The 21,173-nt window shown below is 37.1% G+C and overlaps 1 protein-coding gene across 9 annotated transcripts in view; it reads right to left on the minus strand.

Annotated features, from left to right (window-relative positions):
- Window positions 1–21,173, minus strand: part of PPM1A (protein phosphatase, Mg2+/Mn2+ dependent 1A) — a 35,216-nt gene that overhangs the window by 3,192 nt on the left and 10,851 nt on the right. For 4 of the 9 annotated variants that reach the window (XM_037393413.1, XM_037393417.1, XM_037393414.1 and 1 more), the window contains exons 2-5: window positions 16,388–17,239; window positions 14,516–14,633; window positions 9,437–9,545; window positions 6,946–7,069 (exon numbers count right to left, since the gene is read on the minus strand). In XM_037393413.1, coding sequence (XP_037249310.1) covers window positions 6,961–7,069; window positions 9,437–9,545; window positions 14,516–14,633; window positions 16,388–17,221 — 1,170 coding nt within the window. In that variant the 5' untranslated portion in view covers window positions 17,222–17,239 and the 3' untranslated portion in view covers window positions 6,946–6,960. The other 5 variants (XM_037393419.1, XM_037393418.1, XM_037393416.1 and 2 more) reach the window with 5 other exon arrangements.

Here is a 21,173-nt window from a genome sequence, read left to right on the forward strand (position 1 = left end):
CTTCTTACCACTTTAAGAGTTAAAAGACACTATCCAGCCAAGTAGAGACTTTATACCCTGTAACGATACAAAAAGGCTCGTTATGATCATCTCGGACACACACAGTGATAGGAACAAGCAGGTATACTAGTTATCTAGGAGACATTTTCACATCTTATGAAGCTCAGCACAGAGTAACAATTGCATTTTCTACAGAAAAATGTCAGGTACAGCTCCACAGCTCTACAGCTTTGCTGTTTCTGAACCTATGCAAGGTACTTGTTTGCATTAAAATACCGTATTTGCTCAATGATGAGGAAATGGGTAACATTTTACTAAATGTTTGCCCATTTCAGACATGGCCAACTTTAAATATCAAGAAATTTAAATATACCAAGTCATTTGCGCATAAAAGCAATTCAAGAAGGTGCAGGTAGAGATGAAGGAGAACATCTCAGCATGATGAAAACCTGATGTACACTGAAATAAGGTAAATTGTAATGACCCTATCATTAACCTAATTGCGGCAGCCATGCTGTCTATCCCACAGGACAGAGCTACATACACCTAGAGAAAGCAAATAGCCTTGTCAGCATGGAACTCGTACACAAGACAACATTAAAACCAAAGTCTCGTGATTCATTTTAAGAAAAAGAATGTTTCCCAAAGCAAAATGTTTTGTCTGCTATAGAGCTGAGAATGATCTGCAAAGGCTTTGATGCTCCCTACACAGGTCACTCATTTATCTGGTTTAGTGTGTGGTTTCCCAAACTGTGGCAGGACGGTGATGCAACCATTTCTTCGTTCTCAGTCCCGCCTCCCCACTCTCCATCTTGCCCTAGTACCAGCACCCCATAGCTGGATTATCAACTTACCCAGGCCAGAGAGTACACATTTTTTTCCTTCCTCCTAACTGCACGGCCACATAAGCATGAGTGCTGGCACAATGCCAGTAGGAGCAAACTTCTAGCAACCAGTTTAGTCTTGACAGAAGCAGAACATGAAACCGTATCCTTAGCTCATAAATCACTAAAAATGAAACGCAATATGAAGTCCACCCTAACCCAGTGTATCAAATTAAGTCAGGATTCTTATCGAGGAATCAACTGAAGTGAAAACTTCCCTAATTCTGTTAAATCACCTTTTTACATTTTCAATTCTGGAACTGAACAAAATAGCTCAGTCTAACCTATAGAGTTGAGACAGCACCAGCTTTGCAATAAACAATTTAATGGATGCTGAAGTCATTTTACCATAAGTACATGTTAAAGTGATTAGCTTTGGCACCTGCAGGAACTATCAAGGTAAGTGCTACCATTATTCATCTGCTGCTTAATATTCATCGGGCACCTTGCTATATGACACAACCTAGGATTACTGCAACTCAGCAGTGTAATGACAAGCAGATGAAATCTCTCTCTTCAATTCTCACTTCCACTGGAAGATTAAAATGAACGATGGCCACACACAGAGGTCTTTGTGGTGCTGCTCCTGGCTAGGTAAGATCAAGCCAGCTGAGAGGCTCTGGCTTCATAAGTTGCCTGGGATCTACACATTTCTGCCCCACCACATGTATCGGGGACTCCATTGATACAATGGATTTACAAAGCCTTGCAAATCTAGGACCCCAGTTAATGCAATTGCATTTAGTTAATCCAACATTGGTTTTAAATTGCACTTTTGAAGCCTCTGTCTTGAACATATTTCAATGCTGAATTAGTGAGAATTACTTGAAACAGTTGTCTATAAAGCAGTACAGGTATTCTCCCAGAACGATCAGTGAAACATTTAATCTGACTATAACAAAACTCACAGAAACTGAAGCCAGTGAAGCTGTCAAAAGTAGAAGGAAAACAAAGTTGCATGGCATACGAAGAAAATTAGCTTTACAAATGTAATTTCTTTTTAAAAACAAGCAAATTGGGACCATCCTATTTGAACATGTATTTCAAAATACATCTTTTAACATCACAATTTTCATTTTTGTCACACAAGAATCTTTTTCCAAGAGGGAAATAAATAGCACACAATACTTCCAAAAAAAAAAAAAAAAAAGCTGCCTTGCCCCTGAGGTGCTAATGTTTTTAGCATTTAAAAAGAAGTTTCTGGTGCAAGAAGGAGATGCACAAAGGTGCAAAAGTGCCTTTTCCTTTTCAGAGCAGTGAAAAGTACAGCTTGCCTCTTTTCTAGGATGCTTTATATACTTAGTTTGTAAATTTTGTAATCAAAATCTTTATCTAAAATGGCAGTGTTTATGCATACATAATAGATTCAGTGCTCTGACCTCATCAAAATGCTGAACATCGGTGGGAGAGAGAAAGGCCTGAAACGGGCTTTCTTCTGCTACCCTCAAACCTAGTTACATCGCCTGCAGCAATAGCAGAATTATTTCCTTTGTAACCTTTAGGAGACCTCGTTAGAAGAGGCTTCAAATACATCATTGTCACTGAGACAGTTTAAGTGATTATGGTTTGAAGTATGGCTTTTCACACCACAGTTTTGCTTCCAATTTTTTAAAGTTTAAAACTCAGAGGTTCCACAGTCCAGTTCAAGGTTTTGCCATTTCCAAAACCAAACTTCAGTCTCTATGCAAAAGGACAGAATTGTATCTGCCTACTCCTAAGTTAAGTTTAGCTTTTTGCACTAATACGCCATGTATTATTAAATACGCTTGTTAATTAGGTGCCTGTGAAGCTACAACTTAACATTATTATAGTTTTGCACTCTACAACAAAATTAGACATTTTAAACATTTATTCATAGGTAGGTAAGGAACTGGTTCTTTAAGCAAAAATTGCTATAAATTTATAAATACAAATAGTGCTTATGTTTTCTTCATTCATGCTTGAACAGATTACAAACTGAATACAATGAAGTTACGTTTAAGCACCCCACATAGACAAGAGGGATAAAAGAAAGTTTGCTGGTATATACTATACTTAGTTCCAAGACACTATAAGTTACTTTTTCACTGTTCAGTGTTCCCTAACTCTGCATTAATTTTAAGGCTATATATACAAATATGTATATTTCAAAGTTAGGGAAAGACAAATAGAGCAAAATGCATTGTACTACATTTTCCTATCAAAAAGTAATTATACACCACGTTTTGATTCTGTTTAACTGCAGTAAATGTTACAATTACTTGTTGTACTGATTTTCCTTTTGGGGAATCTGCCTACTAAATGAGTAAACTACATATTAAATACAATATTCTCAACCAAAAAGACAATACAAGGTGCACAAAACAGCAGTTTTGCAAACACGACTGACTTGAAAACTTAATTTTTGTATGCTCAATGGGAGAAAGCTAAGCTTAAATCAAATTAGTTTATTATCTTATAAAATTTTAAATTAGAATTTTAAACAACAAACAGTTAAATATTGTCAACATGCTATATCTCAAATCACAAATACTGTTTAACCACTAGTCTCTCATTCTAAGTAAGTGGGTCAATTAAAAACACACACCATAAAATGTTAAAGATTGTCAGGCTTTGACAAATGTATTTTTATCAAACAGTAGGCAAATTCAAACCAATGCACATCTTCAGTGGGGAGAAAAAAAATAAAACACCAAAAAGCCTGAAAAAACCCACACTTGTAAAAAATAGGGTAACGGATTAATCCCACATCATCCTCTAGCATATGGCTATGTCTTGGGCAATAATCAAAATCCTTCCCATTTTAAAAATGGGCTACCAATTAATAAAAATATTCTTGCACAAGTATCATTTACAATGGCACTGACATTTTAAAAGGCAGGAAAAAAGGAATTACACATTTATGGATAAATGTCCTGTTTGTTAAATCAAGCTTTATTGATAAAATGGAATCCAAAGTATTTTACTTGGAACAGCAGCAGACCGAACCAATCAGGATTGTAAAAATGCTGCAGACTCCTACGATATGTAGAAAGCTGCCTGTTCGTGCTCAGTGATTAGTAGTTTCAGGTAAGGGTTAATGAAAAAAGAGGCGCAAAGAATCAAGGCATTCTAATCCCAAGGTTCATACACATATGAACATGATACTATAAATAGGGCGTGATTTAACTCCCGCTGAAGTCAAAATCAGAACTCCCTTTAACTCAATGTGAGAGCAGGAGAGTGTCCAAGAAAACGACAGACATTTGTTGAAGAACGTGCACTACTCTTAGTTATTTTTCCATTGCCAAGCAAATTCACACACTGTAATTTCTAGTAAGTTGCCCACAACTTCAGCTTTCATATAAACCAAAAAGTTATCTTTACAGTTTTGTGCACCTCTTGAGCACCTAGCTGGCTAGGCTGCTGCTCCTTGCAATCCAAAACCACAACATGAATTTGAAGGGATATATATTGTTGCATCACACAAGCCAAACATTTCTTCTAACCTTTATAGTGATTTAAAGCAGTTCATAATTAAATATGAGCATTTTGTACACAGACAATTGCACTTTACAAAAACAAAATCATACAACATAAATTGCTGGAGTCTGATTTACAACATGAATTATGGTTTGAAATCACGTTTACAGAAGTCTGTTTTACAAAAAAGATCAGTTCCTGGGCTAGATGTTGTACTGCTGTAGTCACTCCCACCAACACAGCGTATTCCCTTCTTTATTTAAGGTTGAGGATGGATGTAAAGAAGGGTCAACTGAGGTTGGGCTGCACTTTTATTTGAAGGATGAAACGTGAACTCCACAGCCAGATGAGCAGTTTTACCACATATCATCAGTTGAGGCAGAATCCTTAAAGAAAAAAGAAGGAACCCTTTAAAGTCTGGAGTGCCCATAGTTACAGTGGTTTCTGGATAATCCAGACTGAAAAGGGTGAAGACTTAAATCATTTTAGAAGTCTGTTTTCTCTACCCTTTAAGAAATAGCATTTAAGAAGTATCTAAAAAACATACATGCTTAATTAGCAAAGCATTAGTATCAAGGCATTTCAAAGTCTAACCAAATATTTTATAACAGCCTTATCGATCCTCAAAATAATACCCTAGGAGCCTTATTCAAAAGCATTCCTAGAGTATTTAGAAGTAATACAAAACAAATGCACTTATTACACAGGTGTGTTAAAAGAGCAGGATGTGCCTCATGCCATTTGTTATTATCATTGCCATCTTTTGTTTTCAGCCCTCCCTTGCTGTATAGGAAGAAACAGTCGTCAAATGACACTCTTATAATTCAGATCAATTGTAGCACCTATAATTTAAGGTTACAGAAGTGTAGTTTGGGCAACTACAGGAAACCCTAATTTTGGATGGTAATAAAACCATAAGGAGGAAGAAAAACGTATATAACATGCTCTGAATTGTAACTGTACGACCACACTACATGGCATGACAACCATGCATTCAATAACTGAGTACCCATAGAATTTGGTATGTTCAGGCCCACGGGCAAGAGTGGCAACTACCACGCCCCTGAAAAATGTTTAACCAATTCTTGCTATTAGTTAAAAAAAATCCTAATACAAATAGAGTATTTAATTCTAGTGGGGTTTAATCCATATGCCTTTGTCTGTTTCCTTCTCCCTTGCTTAGATTGTTCTATATTCAGTTTTCTTGTACTGCCTCATCAGTTGGGTACGTAACACCACAACTAAGAAGTGGTACCACAGATGGGTAGTGAAGCAACAGCTAAGTCTGTAGCACAGACATCAGAGCAAACTGCTTCTCTACAGCAGTCTGGTTGATGCAGTGTTGCCTGCTACCTTCCCCTAAGTAACTAAGGGCCACGATGGGCTTTAAGAACAGTGTCTGCTGGTGCTTCCACACCTACACTTCCTAATCATTACTAAGACTGTGGGAGGCAGAAATATTACTCCTCCTTAAAAGCACTGCCTTACCAATACCGTCAAGAGAAAAAGAGGTTAAGTCTCTAGCAATGCCACATATGACAATTTCTTAGCACCAAGGTTCTGCACCCTTCATTCAAACTTGCACATAGAATTCATTACAAGCCATGAAGAACAGTTGGCATGGAGGTGTAGAAAAAAAACACAACCCAAAATCACTAAAATTACCCTTTGCAAAAGTACCACCTCCAGTTTTTTCTTGAAGACCAGAAGTAGCAAAGGCAAGCAATTATATGAAAAGACCAAAATGGTTGTGTTTGTTTCAAGTGCAAGGATGAAGAATAAGAACAATAGCGAGTAAAAACGCAGGAGCTGCATGCCAGCTATTCAGCATGCAAATTTCTGTATCCAAGTTGCCAACATCATCACAAAACAAAACCACTTGCAGAACAGTAACATACTACAGAATGTATTTTGAAGGTAAAGCATCCTCTTCAAGCAACTATTCAGGAATTTTTACGCTGAAGAAATAATGAAACTGCCAAATAAACTAGTGCCCAGCTGTAAGGCCAATGCACAATTCTTTATGTCTGGATGCACTTCACATCATATCTAAGTTATTTTGCTAATAGGTAAAGGATCAATTTAACTACTTTATGAAGTACAGCACTTTCAATGATAGAACACTGTTTCCCGTGATTTAATTGAAATTGGGATCACTGGTCATATTTTAAGAGTTCTGGGGTGGTTTTTTTCCCCCCACTGATGGTGGATTCATGTCACTCTGACCGCTGACATACAAGAATGTAAACTGTATGCTTGCTGTAGGATGCTCTATGCTGAGGAATAAAAAGTGCTTATGCAGTCCATTTGGAAACTTAATATATCCTTAAAATTGTTACAAATCTGTTTAACCTACAAGTATAGCATTTTTCTTCCTGATGTTTGGGGAAAAACGTCTCCCATAAAAGAGAAAAGAAGATATACATGACCGCACCATTTGGAAACCCAGGCAGGATTCAAAGAAGAAAATTCCAGGGGACAAATGAATCAATGATACGAGAGTTCTGAGATTATGATCAGCAGAAGCCAACAGAAGACAATTACAAACCAGTCCAAAGAGAACAACGTTGCTATTGCTTCTTTGGGGCAAATGGTCTTTTAACAAGAACTAGCAATACGTTTCTTTACAAAACAGCTAAAATAATTGGGGTAGGGGGAAAGATAATGTATGAGAAAGGATACTTACAGTATCATCATTCCTGTAGGGGTTCAGTCTGTTATAAACAGCTTCAATCACACTCCGTCTAGAGCAAAAAAAACCCACAAGATTTTAAGATTGTGTTTTGTTTGTTTTTTCCTAAGTCAAATTCCCCAAGTACAATTTTAATTTAAAATGCAAACTTTAAAAGGTTTTAAATTCACAGAACCAAGCTTACTGCAAGTTATCACTAAGTGTCATCAAACACTGACCACAGCTACTGTATAATTAAAACCTTTAGGTTCAAGAAAAACAAGGCTGAGCACCACCCAGAGTTCAGCAGAACACAATCTGACTTTCAGTTGAAGCTGTGGTGCTGCTTGGTGCTACATCTTCCGACTTCGAAAAAGAATGTCAGAAAACTTGATGGATGTTGAATGCCCTGGTCATTTGTGTCTGATGAACACTGCAGTAGTACTTCATGTATTATGGCACTTTCACAGGGGAACAGTGGGGTTTTTATTTTCTAGATGCACAAAAATTGCATTCTGAAGTACAATTTTGTTTGTGTTACATTCTGAAATGTACTTTGCATGTGTAAACCTGGAAAAATTATTTCTGAAGCAATACTCTTACAATAATATGTCCAATACTCTCCTGCAACTTTTCTCCAAGAAATTTAATCTGCAAATAGCAGTTATACATATTGTATCTTCAGATTGGAAAGTATTTTTTCTGGAAAAAATATGAAAAAAATCGATTCAAGCATCTTGACAGTTTCCTCCTTAAAAAAAAAAAATCTGCTTAGCATATTTAAGACAGCTTGTAATTAACTTTCATCTCTGGGATTCTCACCTTTTCTAATATTGAGAGACAATACACTGATAAAATATTAATAGAAAAATTGCAAGCAACATGTAAATGAGCAACATTTTCGTTGTTTTTTTTTAAACACAGGGTGAAAGTCTTCTTGAAAACTGATATTCAAAAAAAAAAAGAGCCAATGTGAGGCTGAAGGAAGCAGCAGCCTTTGCCTTACCCAACATATAAGGAAACAGCTTTGGAGGGGGAGCAGGAAGGAAAGAGGGGAGTAAAAGGCACGAATGATAGATTGGCCTTTAAAAGCAACATTCTTCCAGATCCCCTTCTGCAGAATCAAGTATGATGAAGTAGCAGACTACAAGTGAAGTGCCATACAAAACAGGCTTCAAAGAACAACCTTTTAACTGCTCATGAAAGCATGCATAGGAATCGCAAAGGAGTGCATTAGAAGAAAAAAAAAGTAGATGATAGGTTTTATAATCATCCTGTAACACTGAAAAGTCAGGAACTACCATGCAGCAGCATAAACACCATAGTGAACCTAGGGAGTGATTATAGGGCACAATAGGAGAGGTTGAATCTAAAGCAATAAAAACAAGCAATTACACACAAAGTACGTTGCACATACGAACTGGAAAGCTTCCCTTATCTTTCAAGAAATGGGTATCTTTGATTCTAAATAAAGGCAGGATTCTTGAAAAGCATTATTTTCCTTCCAAACTGGCAGTAGTGCTCTGAGTTACACTAAGATCCAATTAAATCCATACTTCTATCAATCCCTATTCAAACTAGCGTGACTAAGACACAAAATCCCACAGAAGTCAGTCACTTCAGCTCTTCCTCAGGATCACGATGCTACTGCTAGCCAAAGTAGATTTCAGTTACATACCTAGAGTCTTGATGTTTTGGTGTAACAGTACAAAAATCATGCTCTGAAAGGTTAAAAATATAGTCTGTACCGTATGTGCCCAATCACACAGCACAGGTTCATGAACAAACTATTCAACCAAAAAGCACTTGGTTTGGCATGCAAAGGAGCTAAGCGCATTGCTTCCTTAAAGACTGAACATCAATTTGAGAAGCCACAGAGCATCAACACTGAACTCTTCAAGGACAAAGCCAGCCTATATAAAGCTGTAAGTTTAACTTCCCACTTTTCTTTTTTGATAGACTATCTAGTTTTCAGATTTGTCAGAAGGAGAGATACAAAAGCAAACTTTCAAGCAATTACAATGCTGCTTTAGCTACAGACAAGAAAACTGCCAAGCAAAACATCATGTAAATACCACTTGTTAAAGTGTAGAACTACATTATCCAAGTAACTAGTAACTAAAGTCAGTGCATTATTTTTGCATCTTCAAATGTAAACCTCCCACCCAGAAAACCCAGTTAATTACAAAACACAGACACTCAGGCCACCCTTAAAAAACTCTCAGTCCTTCCCAAAACTACTGTTTGATGTTTTAGTAGTGATTCAGTTAACTCTGTTCTTATGCTTGTCCTTTTCATTCAGAACAACCGAGTAATAAAAATTGGAGAACAGATCACCTTTTGTCCTGTACCCTTCTTCCCTCCCCCCACTTTTAAGAGTGGCCTTACAGTAAAGTTTTGATTTAAATCAAAAACCACATTTACACTGATGTGAACTCACTTGCTTGCCAACTCCCCCCCCGGTGGGAGGTTTGGGATGCTCTCAGTTGCTAACGTACGCATCACGTGGACTAAGTCTGGGACTCCTTCACCCTGCTTCTTTATGATCTCTGGGAATCAGAAGTACTTTTTTTGTAAGTGCAGTCCAAATTTAACTTTAAAAGATTGAAACACTCAGTTTTATAAAAAGTCAGCTTAACTTCTGTTAATATAAGTATATAAAAGATAACAGACCATATTCAACGTGGTAATTGTTAAGTTTGGTTCCGTAACAAAAAGAACCTGTAACAGATTTGACAAAGATATACTGCTGTTAACATGCACATTGGGTTTTGAAATACAGAGCTACCTAACAAAAGTGGGGGGAAAAAATTATTTAATGGCTTTCCTGCTATACATTAGCTATAATAGAAGATGTAACATCCTCCCAACAAAATGCCCTGGGCATGAGGCAGATATTAGCATCAGCTTTATCATTGCAACAGAGGATAAAATATTATTGCCATCATAGAACACATAATATGTTTTTAAGAAACAAATGTTAGACGTATGAAAAAACTCCCATGGCCGTATGTGTATTAGCCAAAACTTTCACCCCACTGCGTTACAGCAACACGTAAATTTTAAGAACTATGACATACAAATTAAAAGCCAGGGACAACACATTCAAGAAACTTTCCATCCTCAACTCACTCAGGGGATATGTGAATATTGGGCAGTTATTTAAAGCTGATCCACTCCAACTTCTGGGTGAAGAGAATCTGTATTGTAGCCACAGCCACGTTTGCTAAGAAATCCATTCTTTAACTTTATTCTTAGGCCTGGGATTATTTTTTTTCTTTTGTTGTTGTTGTGTGTGTCCCCCAGGCCATAAGCACACAATTTTATTTGAACCGAGAAGATTTCAGACTATACCGCCCCTGAAGAGTCATTCTTTAAACAGGGATTTTATGAAATTTAAGGAACAAGCACATTGTTTAAAATGCATCTAATCCGTTTCTCTGTAAACATGAGCTCTTGGAAACTGTAAGAGATACAAATTATTAAGACTTGGCGCTGTTGATCTTGAAGTGAATTCTGCAGCATACACACCATAATGTGTACATATATGCATATATATCTATACATGCACCTATGTACTTGCACACTACTCTTCATTTAATAAGCATTTACACAGCTGGAAGAGTAGTTGGAATTCATCAGTACCACTTTCAAAAAATACTCCAGCATTCTGTTTTTGCCCTAAATGATAATTACAAAAGAGCACACCAGTTTCTATTTTATAATTTCATTAGTGAAATAAGGCACATTAAAAGCTTTTAAAACCCACATGTATCCAGTCCTTTTTAGTTAAAAAATTAAAACCAGCAATTGTGAATTACTTTTTGTGCATGTAATAGTTCTTCAGGGCTGTGAGTGTTTAGAAAAAGCATCAGCTCTATTCTGCAGTCAGGCTGTGTAAATTATTTGCAAGGTACAGTGGAAAGACTGCCTAGCCCTCAACCAGTGTTAAATGCTACAACACAAAGCTTTAAACTGTTTACTTAAAAACTTACATTTTAAATACACAACACCACACACCACAGACACCTCAAAAACTTGCCATTTCCTCAAAATCTAGAGCCAAAATTCATTTTATCATCTAGTATTTAGTAAATAATCTACACTTATATCTGAATAAGAAGCGAAGATCTCAGATTTGGTTTGCCAAGTTCCTTTATTGTGCAATTTTGAACATCTAGTATATTCTACATTGTGCTAATGCTAAAGTTCTGCTGTACAAAAATAAGGAATTTATACTTTACCTATACTACACAGTTTCACAACCTGTAACTGCAGTACATTTAACATACAGTCTCCACTAAATGAATACATTTATATTCTGATAAAACTATAGATACAGACTGAATGAACACTGAAGACAACAAATGGAGTCGGTCTGCTAGCTGTGTAATTTATTGGAATTACCTTCTTTCAATACATCTTACAACCCTCTCCCCATCCTTTAATTTACTTTTAAAACCTTCTATACATTTTCATGGCATCAAGTACTGGAAAAATGTACTTACAACCCTAAAATAAAGGATTCAAAACATATATGCTTTCTTATCTTCTGAATGGGAATTCCACACAAAGGTTAAGAAAAAGCCAGAGCTTTGATTTTTTTGAAAATACGGGAAAGAACATTTAACAGCTAGCTTAAAATTATTTATCTCTATATCGGTATAAATATTGCAAGGGTTATCTATTACGGAATGTTTTTATATCAAAAACTGAGAACAGAAAAAATCTTAGACAAGTTTCTTTTTAGAGTCAACATACCAATAACACATATTAGTGCAAATAATAGCAACACATTTTGGAATGACTGATACTTATTGCAAGTAATGGCACAAAGATGCCACACTTTAGCTTTCATTCATTGTAGCTACAAATCCAGACCACAAACACATCAAAGTTAATAAGAGGAGAGTTCTAGGTGGCATGGAAAGCAAAAATCTTCCTATGTTTTTAAAATCTTAATCAGCTGTGCTTTTTCAAGATCATCAGTACTAAGCCCTATTCAGTCTTAAAACTCATACTGCTCCTTAACAGTATAAAGATATAGTTTGGGCTGAGGGAATAAAAATACAACCAGAAAAAAATGCACAATAGTAAGCACCAAATCTCATTACTTGTTGGACTACACTGAGTACTGCAGTGCATATAACACATAATATGCATTTTTACCAAGTTCCCATTTTAATGCATTTTAATTTTAAATTGATATTACAGGTTAGTAAGATCATTCTGAAATGATACTCTTTACATTTTCTAGTTCCTTCAGCGGAAGATGAGGCTTTTAAAGGTAAGCACTGCCATCCTTAAAAGTATCCTAGGATAACGGCAAGATTATTCATTGTAGTGTTTAAAGTTTCAAACACTGTAGCAGTCTTATCTTACTAGCCAATACCGCATTATCCACTTACACCAGGAAACAATTTAACTGCATGAGAATTATGAAGTTAAACATAAAGTTATTCAACTCCTGTTCTTGAAGCTCTGCCTTAGTTCAGCTGCTCAACTTTCCTCAGGAATAAGAGCTAAAAGGCCAAATGTGCACATAGCTGATACAAACCACTGCTGGGTTGAATAGTGTTTGCTACGTATTAATTAATTTAAATATTATCTTTGTGCAACAATAAACAAAAGATTGAGGACAACTAAAAAAAAGCAAAGACCCTTGAGAGGAATTACAATGTATTTGCTCAAGTTGTTCAGACATCATCCCATTAAATTAAAGTGCTTTATAACTACATACAGAATCCTGCCTCTATGCAAGTACCACACTTGACTCATTACTGAAATTTTCTATTTGTATAAATGTAAAGTACTGGCAGCCAAATTCATTGTATGTAGCAGTCAGATGCGGTTCCAGTGTTTAGGTTCCTCATTTACAAACTGAATTGCCTGTAGAAAAATGTCAGCTTTCCTCATCATAATATCCCTGGCATACGAGGCCAGCTGAAGATGCAGCTTTAACTCGGACGTATTTTCATATTCCAGATCATGAGTTTGTCTAAACTTAGACAAAATATCTAAGATACGAAGGTAATACCAGCCCAGATTAGGAGAGTTAGCATGCTGTAAATCCGTACGTGAACTGACAGCATACTTGTTCCTCACCAATTCTGTGAGTGGGCAACATAGTAAGCTCTTCAAATGCCTGGTGCAGAACTGCTCACTGCTTTGAAATGGAGAAAGCCATCTGACACTTACTCATGCAGTGTTACCATGCACTTGGATATTCCTGCTACGCTGTCAAAAAGATTCACGCTATTCCTTACTGTGCACCAACTTCTTTTAGGCAAGTGTTGGATTATGCACCAACTTCTATTAGGCAAGTGTCTGTCTGGACATTTGTTCAGGGGCAGAACAGATGTAGTTGGTCAAGACCTTGCAAATGAGGCCGCTGAATATGGTGATACTTTCTGAAGGAGCACCTACCTACACACGTAGTAAGTGCTTTAAAATTGCACATTAATTTGTCTGAACCCAGAATTCCCATGTAGGCAAGTTCTCTGTGGAATTTCTGAAGCAGCACTGGCTTATCTTCAAGCAAGTTAAGGGCGGGGGGGAGTGCACGATATATTCCTCTAACTTACTAATCACTGATACCATAGTTGTGAAGAACTCTGTGTATTGTGCCCTGTGTGCTATTGAGGACTCTTGGACTACACAAACGTAATTAGACTTGTAACATATAGGTCTAGAAGAGTCCACTACAAAAATAGATTCAACCTATGCAAATAATGCAATACAGCATGTCTTATGTTTCAGAAACAAACCCCAAGCTGTGGTCATTTTTAAATACTGAAAGGCACTATAAATCCAGTTTTAATGAGAAATCTTTTAAAACAAACTGATTTGAAATACCATTTTTAGTTAGGTGACCCAAAATGCCTAAGACTTGCAGTTTCAATTTTAAGTTTAAGAACTCCCAAAATAAAAATTTAAAGCAAAATTTTTAAGTTATTACAGTAAGATGAGCTCCCAGGTCTTTTTCATCATGAATGCTTAAAGATTAGCTTTGACAAATTTCTGACATACTTTCAAATAAGTAAATATGTTAGCAGATGACAGTAATCAAGCTGTAATCCTACCATAACTGGATAATAACATACTATGGCTAATTTGTACGTAACTACATGGAAAAATGGCACTCAAATTACCATCTTCACAGACACTTTGCAAGATATTCTGATTATTCCATCTAATGCCATGTAACAGGAACCAGAATTTACTGGTCAGAAGTCAGTGCTGTCAACAGACTCATGAAGAACACTGAGCACAAATGAATTATTTCTCTGCCATCCTGAGTAACTTTGAGGGCTACAGGCTGCTGCACATTCATAACAGAACTTTTTCAGCACATTAAACAGGACTATGAGTGCCTTTTTCAGACATACACTAGATGGCCAACGGCATTTGAAGGTTATTAAAAAGCCTGTATGTGTTAAAGAGTTTAGTTGTTGGAAGGGGAAGGGGGCCGGGGGTCTGTTTAGAAACAAAGTTACTTATTTTTTTTTAAATGATCCACCTTCTACTCTGCTTTCCAGGTACTTGTCCAACTCTGCCTCTCTTTTCACCGCCTCTGGTGATACCTTTGGTGCATTCGGAAAACAGATCAATATCACACTCATGTTGTCTCGACTTCCCTGGTGGAAAAGAAAAAATTATTTGAGAACGTATACACACCAGGCTGGATACACAAAGCATTTTACACACGCACACACACACAAAAAAATAATCACAAATCATATGGTCCTAGAAGACAGCTTTTACTACTGACGGCTAAAGATAATATTAATCCTAATTTCCCCCTACCCCCTTACAGAATTCCAGAAGTCTGCCCATTCATTTAGTACAACTTTGAAGTCACTCTTTGTTCTTTCCTCTTTTATGGTCTGAAGACTACATGAGTCAATTACAGACAGTCCATTGTCTTTAAAAACTGACATCACTAATGAGTGATGTGTAATTACAAAGTTGTATTCCATCTTGTTTTAAGCACTATCCAATCATTTCGGGAAAACAGCTGAATATTAGATGGGTAAACAAAAGCATTACTGCTTAAAAGCACTAAGTAGAGAGGTGCTGAATTCAGACAGTGCTTCAACCTAAAATCACAGCTATTAGCTTCCCCCCCTACCCTCTTCTTTTAAAACAAGGAAAGTTACAAGTGACAGAATCTGTTAAAAGATCAGCTGGAAGGGGCCCAGCCCTTTACAAAAGCATTCTTTGAAATGGAAACGTTTAAAACTCCAACTAAACAGAACCCTAATATTTGAATAATGTTAAAATATAAACACATTCTGCTATTAACACCAATTAAATGAACTGAAGTCAGCAAGATCAAAAACAAACCAGTGTTTAAAACAGGAGTATATGGGCATATGAGGAGGTGCTGACAGTTCGGTACTGCAAACCTTACAGCACCCACAAGCCATTGCTCCTTTCCAGGTATTTGTTCTCAGGATTAACAGCCCAAAATTGTAAACAAAAATATATGTATTATCAATCTGCCAAAATGCTGAAAAGCAGTTACATTTCTCCAAAAGGGAAAGAATGACCTTGTTAGCCATGTGGCAAGAGCGGAGATGCTGTCTCATCTCTTTAGCATCAAAAATGTTGGCTTTTTTTACATTATGACTGATAGCTTGCCTTTGGAAAATTAAGTTCAAGCTACAAAACTCAGTATTTCAAATCTCTTCTTTAACTGCATCATCCTGCAACTTATTAATACAAAGTAAAAGTTATTGTAGAAAAAATTACACAGATTTGTTAGATAAACCAGTCCCATCTTCTACTTGAGCTAGTTTCAGGCCTGTATTGCACAACACTGAATAAGAAATACAGTAATTAAACCAGAATAAAAATGAACCTAGGAAGTCAGATCTTCATATAGTCAAAAAGAAATTTTAAACTGCAAAATATGAAGGCAAGGTTCATTCATTCTGTATTTATTTTGGTGTAATTATGACAGTAACATTACTACTATATGCCCAAGAAAGGAGAGGAAGATTAGGAAGGGAAAGAATATTCTGTAGCCTGATTAAGTCTTAGGAGTTAAGCTTTTGTAAAGTATGTTGTGAAACAGAAAAGGGCAGTAACTGTACTTTGCTTGCCCATAGATTTCCATCAGCTTCTAGTTTCCCAGCAATCACAATGCATCTGTACACTGTTCTAAACTCTTCATTACCCAAAAGCACCCAAAAAGCTGTATGATTTCTGTCGGGTGTTCATTTCCCCTCTTACAACCATTTTCATGGGAATCATGGTGATTACTGTCAAAGTAGTGCTAAAATAAACCATTGGATACTTATAGACTGGAACTGAAACTTTTTCTTAACTTGTTCATAAGCTTCTAGTAGTGAATACACAGTAAACTGCTTCTCTCAAGTCTGGCTACCTTGTACAAGCAGGTGTCAACTATCTCATTGCAAACTTTCTCAAGGTCATCAGTGACTTCAAGTCTGGATCTTACAAAGTCACACAGCTCTTCATTTCCCATAACATCCCAGATACCATCGCAAGCCAGTATGATGAATTGATCATCTTCTTCCGATCTCTCAATTTCATAAACTTCAGGTTCAGGTGAGACCAGCTGTTCTGTAGGACCTTTCCCATGGACACATTTGTAATCAAAGTCCCCAAGTGCCCTTGAGACAGCAAGAGAGCCATTTACACGCTGAATCATTACAGAGCCACCTGCATTCTGTATACGCTCTTTCTCCAGTGGATTACTTGGTTTGTGATCCTGTGTGAAGAAGTGAACCTTCCTGTTTCTACAAAGTAAACCTCTCGAGTCTCCACAGTTGATGAAGTATGTATGTTGGGGAGAAATCATGACACCCACAGCTGTTGACCCACTTCTGTCTGCACCATGTTTCTTCTCAGAGATGACTCTCATGTGTTCATCAATTTGCAGAAAACCTGTTCTGATGCCGCTCTTTACACTTTCCACAGATGGTGGCCCATCTGGTCCTTTAAAATCCTGGTTGCTCGTTATGTGATCTAATAAATGCTCACAGCAGTACTTGGCAACCTGTGATCCAGCGTGCCCATCATATACAGCAAAAAATGACCATCCATCGAGTCCATTTGGCAAACCAATCACAGCTGTATGTGCATCCTCCATTTCAACTCGCCAGCCCTGCATACTACTCAGACCGTAACGAAGCCCATTCCCTTGCCCCTGGGCATTATGCTTCTCCATCTTTGGCTTGTCTAAAAATGCTCCCATGATGACTTTCCCTCAGTTCTAAAAGAAAACAAAAAAAAAAGATTAATAAGACATTTCTTAAACATCTCTTGTTTAAAATCCTATTGAAAATTATTAAGTAACAGCCCAAATAACATTCAGATGACAAAAAATACACAGATATAAAGCTGACTTTTCTGTCTCTCTCTCTCAAGTCAAATTTGCATTGCATTCATCTAATTTGAACAAGGACACTGCTACTAGCTGAACTGCACTTTTCATTTTTTTGCAGTTATTTTCAGCTGCTTTACTTGAAAAACTTATATTCCACTGTCATTCATGGTTTTGACAAAAGCCTCTAGTATAAGTATGTATGAGATTGGTTTGAAAGAGGATTTGTTAACTGGCACACATCTGGATAGCTATGCTCCCTGCAATTACTGAACCAATGAAAGGGTTCAATGTTTCTAGGACAGTGGCATTCCCTACACCCCTACCTGCTGGCCACAAAGTCCTGCTCATGCTCTGCTTTTCCGATGGTAATGGGGAAAAACCCAAACTGATTAGGTTTTATTTTGGGGCAGGAGGTTTGTGGGTTTTTGTTTGGTTTGTGGGTTTTTATTTTAAAAAAAAAAACAACCAACAGATAAAGTGATCTGAATGATCCAAGTGATGCCAGAGCCTGCATTAAAGGCAGAGGCAACACCAGATAACCAGGAGCAGGACTCAGAAGGACCAGAGCAGTTGTCCCTTTAGGCAGCAGCAAGCCATTAGTTTGGCTCGGCCATCTTGTGAAAGTTCATCCTTAGATTTTCAGTTAAATAACGCAGCAAGCTTCTTTGATGTCTGTGCTGCAGATTTACTTAAAACCTTAATGTATTCATGCTTCACTGAAAGACAACTGCCCCTGACAAGTTTAAGGAAATCTGTATGGAAATAAAATCACACATATCGTAAATTCACGCTTCCTTATTCAAGCCAGACCAATATACTGCACACCCTCCTCCTCCACCTCCTATCGTTGGGATGTGATGCAGTAAATATTCATGCTTAAGAGAATAAGAATTATATTTGCAGACAGCATAAACTGACTGGTTTATCTTCATGACTTTCACACCCTAACCACCCAACCCACCCTTCTAATGCACATCAGTTTATTTGCGCATTCGTTATTAAAAAAATCATACAAAATAGGTCACATATTTTACATACTTGCAAATTCTGCCCTGGGACACATCAAAGTGTGCAAATCACTGTTATACAATACAAGGTAATGGAACAAGACTACAAGCTTTTCTATTTGAAAACAGTGGACAAAAAACTAACTGCAAGAAGAATTTCTGAAACAGATTTTACCTGGGGCCCCAACTAAGCAGCTGCACCAGAAGAAAAGTACGCTAGGGGTTTTAGAAGGTTTTAACTCATACATGGAATATATTTGATCAGTTTTCCAAGTGATAAACACTTTTTGATAACATACTTTTACAGCAATACAGCTCCAGCTATAAGTGACACTATATATCCAACAAAGCTTTTCACATTGTCTCGTCCAGGCATTTATAAAATATCTGCATTACAAGGAACTGTCAAGGAATGTTTTCATCTGATCTCACCACAACAGTGATTCAAATGGCTCTTTGGCTCACATGCTTTGTTAACAACTGCTTCCTCTCACCCCAAACCTTGCTTTTAAGTTCTGTCTCTTCTCAAGTGAACACAAAATATTGATGCCCACACAAACTGTAACTAGTCAACAAAATATAGTACACTGGTCTTGTATCCTAAGCACATGCATGAGGTTCACATTACTGCAGTTGCTAGGAAAAAATACAACTTAGACTTTTTTATCTTCACATACAATTCTAGTGAAGTCAGAGTGATCAAAATAATTACAGAACGCTGCCATAAATCAAGTGGGAAATTATTTTGCAGAATAATAGACTTTTTATTCATTCCATAATAGCAGCACAGTTTAACACCTAACTCTTATTATTGAAGAGATCATAAAATACAATGTAGATACTCAACTATTTCACCTTAATTTAAAAGCTCAAAAAGCAGAAACTGCCCTGGAAGTATTTTACATTATTACTGTGTTTAAAACAAAACAAAAGCATTAAGAACAAGATACAGTTAAACTGATCAAAATCTCTGTCAAATTTGGGCTAAGAAAGGCAGTTTTCCTTCTAATCTCTTGCATTATTAGGTACTCAGTATTCACAGTTGTGTATTGTAAGCTGTCCCTCTCAGTAATTTGTCACTTAAACCACAATTAAAAATACCTACAGACAGGTCGTGTGCAGTTCTAGCAACTCATACAGAAATCCTACCACACTTCAGAAGTTAACAAATCCGCCCTCCATTTAAAATCAAGTCCCTCTATCCCCCCCCAGAAGGTAAACTGAAAGCTGTTGCTGTTCTAAATTAAGCCTTGTAGCCATTGTTGACACATGATTCTTCAAGGGTGTGAGCGACCCACTGTAGAAGTGAATACAACCAGACAGAAGGATAACCACAATGTGGTCACATAACTTCTCCTTAGGAAATTATTCACAGCCCATAGCATGAAGTAGTCACCTTCTGACAACTGCAGTAACACACTGCAGTTCCCTTCCTTGCAACACTCCAGCTCGTCATACTTCCACCAGAACACCAGTCTAAACCTGTAGGAAAGTAGGCCAGGTTTTCAAAATCCTCACTGTATCTGAAGGGAAAGCACAGTTTTCTGTGGATAGGATGAATGTGCCAAGCCTTTAGTTTTTATAGAATTCCAATTCCTGTTCAGAAAAATTTGAGTTTAATACGACCAGTCTGTGACTGTGAATTCTTATTAATTGGAGGCTACCTGCTACTTCTCCTCCCATACCCTTACGTGTGGCTAAAACCTGGAGAATTTTAGAAGTCTTAGTTATAAACAAAGAAAAAATAATTTTAAAAGGGACATGCATACTCACACACACACAAAAGGCTGACATAAGACACACATGCCTCCTTTCTACTAAAAGTACCTTTTAGACCTGTTTTTGAGTCCATATTACAGAAACATCTTTCCCACATAAGCGTCTACCTAAATCACTAGTACGTTTCTTCATTCTTTCATGAGGCAGTTTGTACGCTTTACTGATTAAGTCAGAATGACACCTTTAGTTAAGCATATAACTGTATGCAAATCTGATTAACCTACAGCAGCGCAAGCACCCAAGTTACAGCACGATTTTGTTATGTAATAACACTAGAGAGAGAAGCCGGACCCAGAACAGTCTGCGTGTGTGATGTGTAATAAAGCAACAGATTCTGAACATGACTGAACTTAGCCCTCTCTTACATTATTTCAGTCATCTTCCTAAACAAGAGCTCTCATCTTAGGACCCTTATTCAAATAATTTTACTACCCTTCCCCTTGCCCTTCTTAACCCAGCCACACATTTCTGCAATCACACTAGAAAACTGCAGCCTCATAGGGGGAAAAGAACAAATCCTCTGCTCTTGAAGCCTCAATTTTCAGGATGCTCGAACAATGCATGTACATACTATAAGCGACAGACATATTTCATATTCCTATTAAAGCCAAAGTAAGAGAAAATGCACTTTAATCATGAAGTTTAGTGGCAAATTACACCACCCGCTGTTGTTTTTTAAGAGAAGGAAAACTCTTAACAGTACTACAGCAGCGGTGCCCTGTAAAAAGATCAGAGGAGCAACATTTCCTTCAGAAACAGTAGCTCTAAAACATCACCTGGTACTGCAACTGCCACAACAATTAGTCAAGCAAACTTCAATATTAACCTAAGATGATTCTTGGTTCACAATCTCCCTATTAGTGACTTCCATTAGTTTCTCCTAAAAGAGAAGAGCTTTCTGCAGTCTAAGTTCCTAGGTTTTGGCTCTGAAGAACAGAGAAGCTTCTGAACAAAACTAAAAGTGAAAATGGACCCCATAAAAACAAATATGCAGGGGACACATCCGTGCATCTGCAAGTGTATCTAAACTCTAA

The sequence above is a fragment of the Falco rusticolus genome, chromosome 7 (genome assembly GCF_015220075.1).
Source record: "Falco rusticolus isolate bFalRus1 chromosome 7, bFalRus1.pri, whole genome shotgun sequence".
NCBI classification, from domain to species: domain Eukaryota; kingdom Metazoa; phylum Chordata; class Aves; order Falconiformes; family Falconidae; genus Falco; species Falco rusticolus.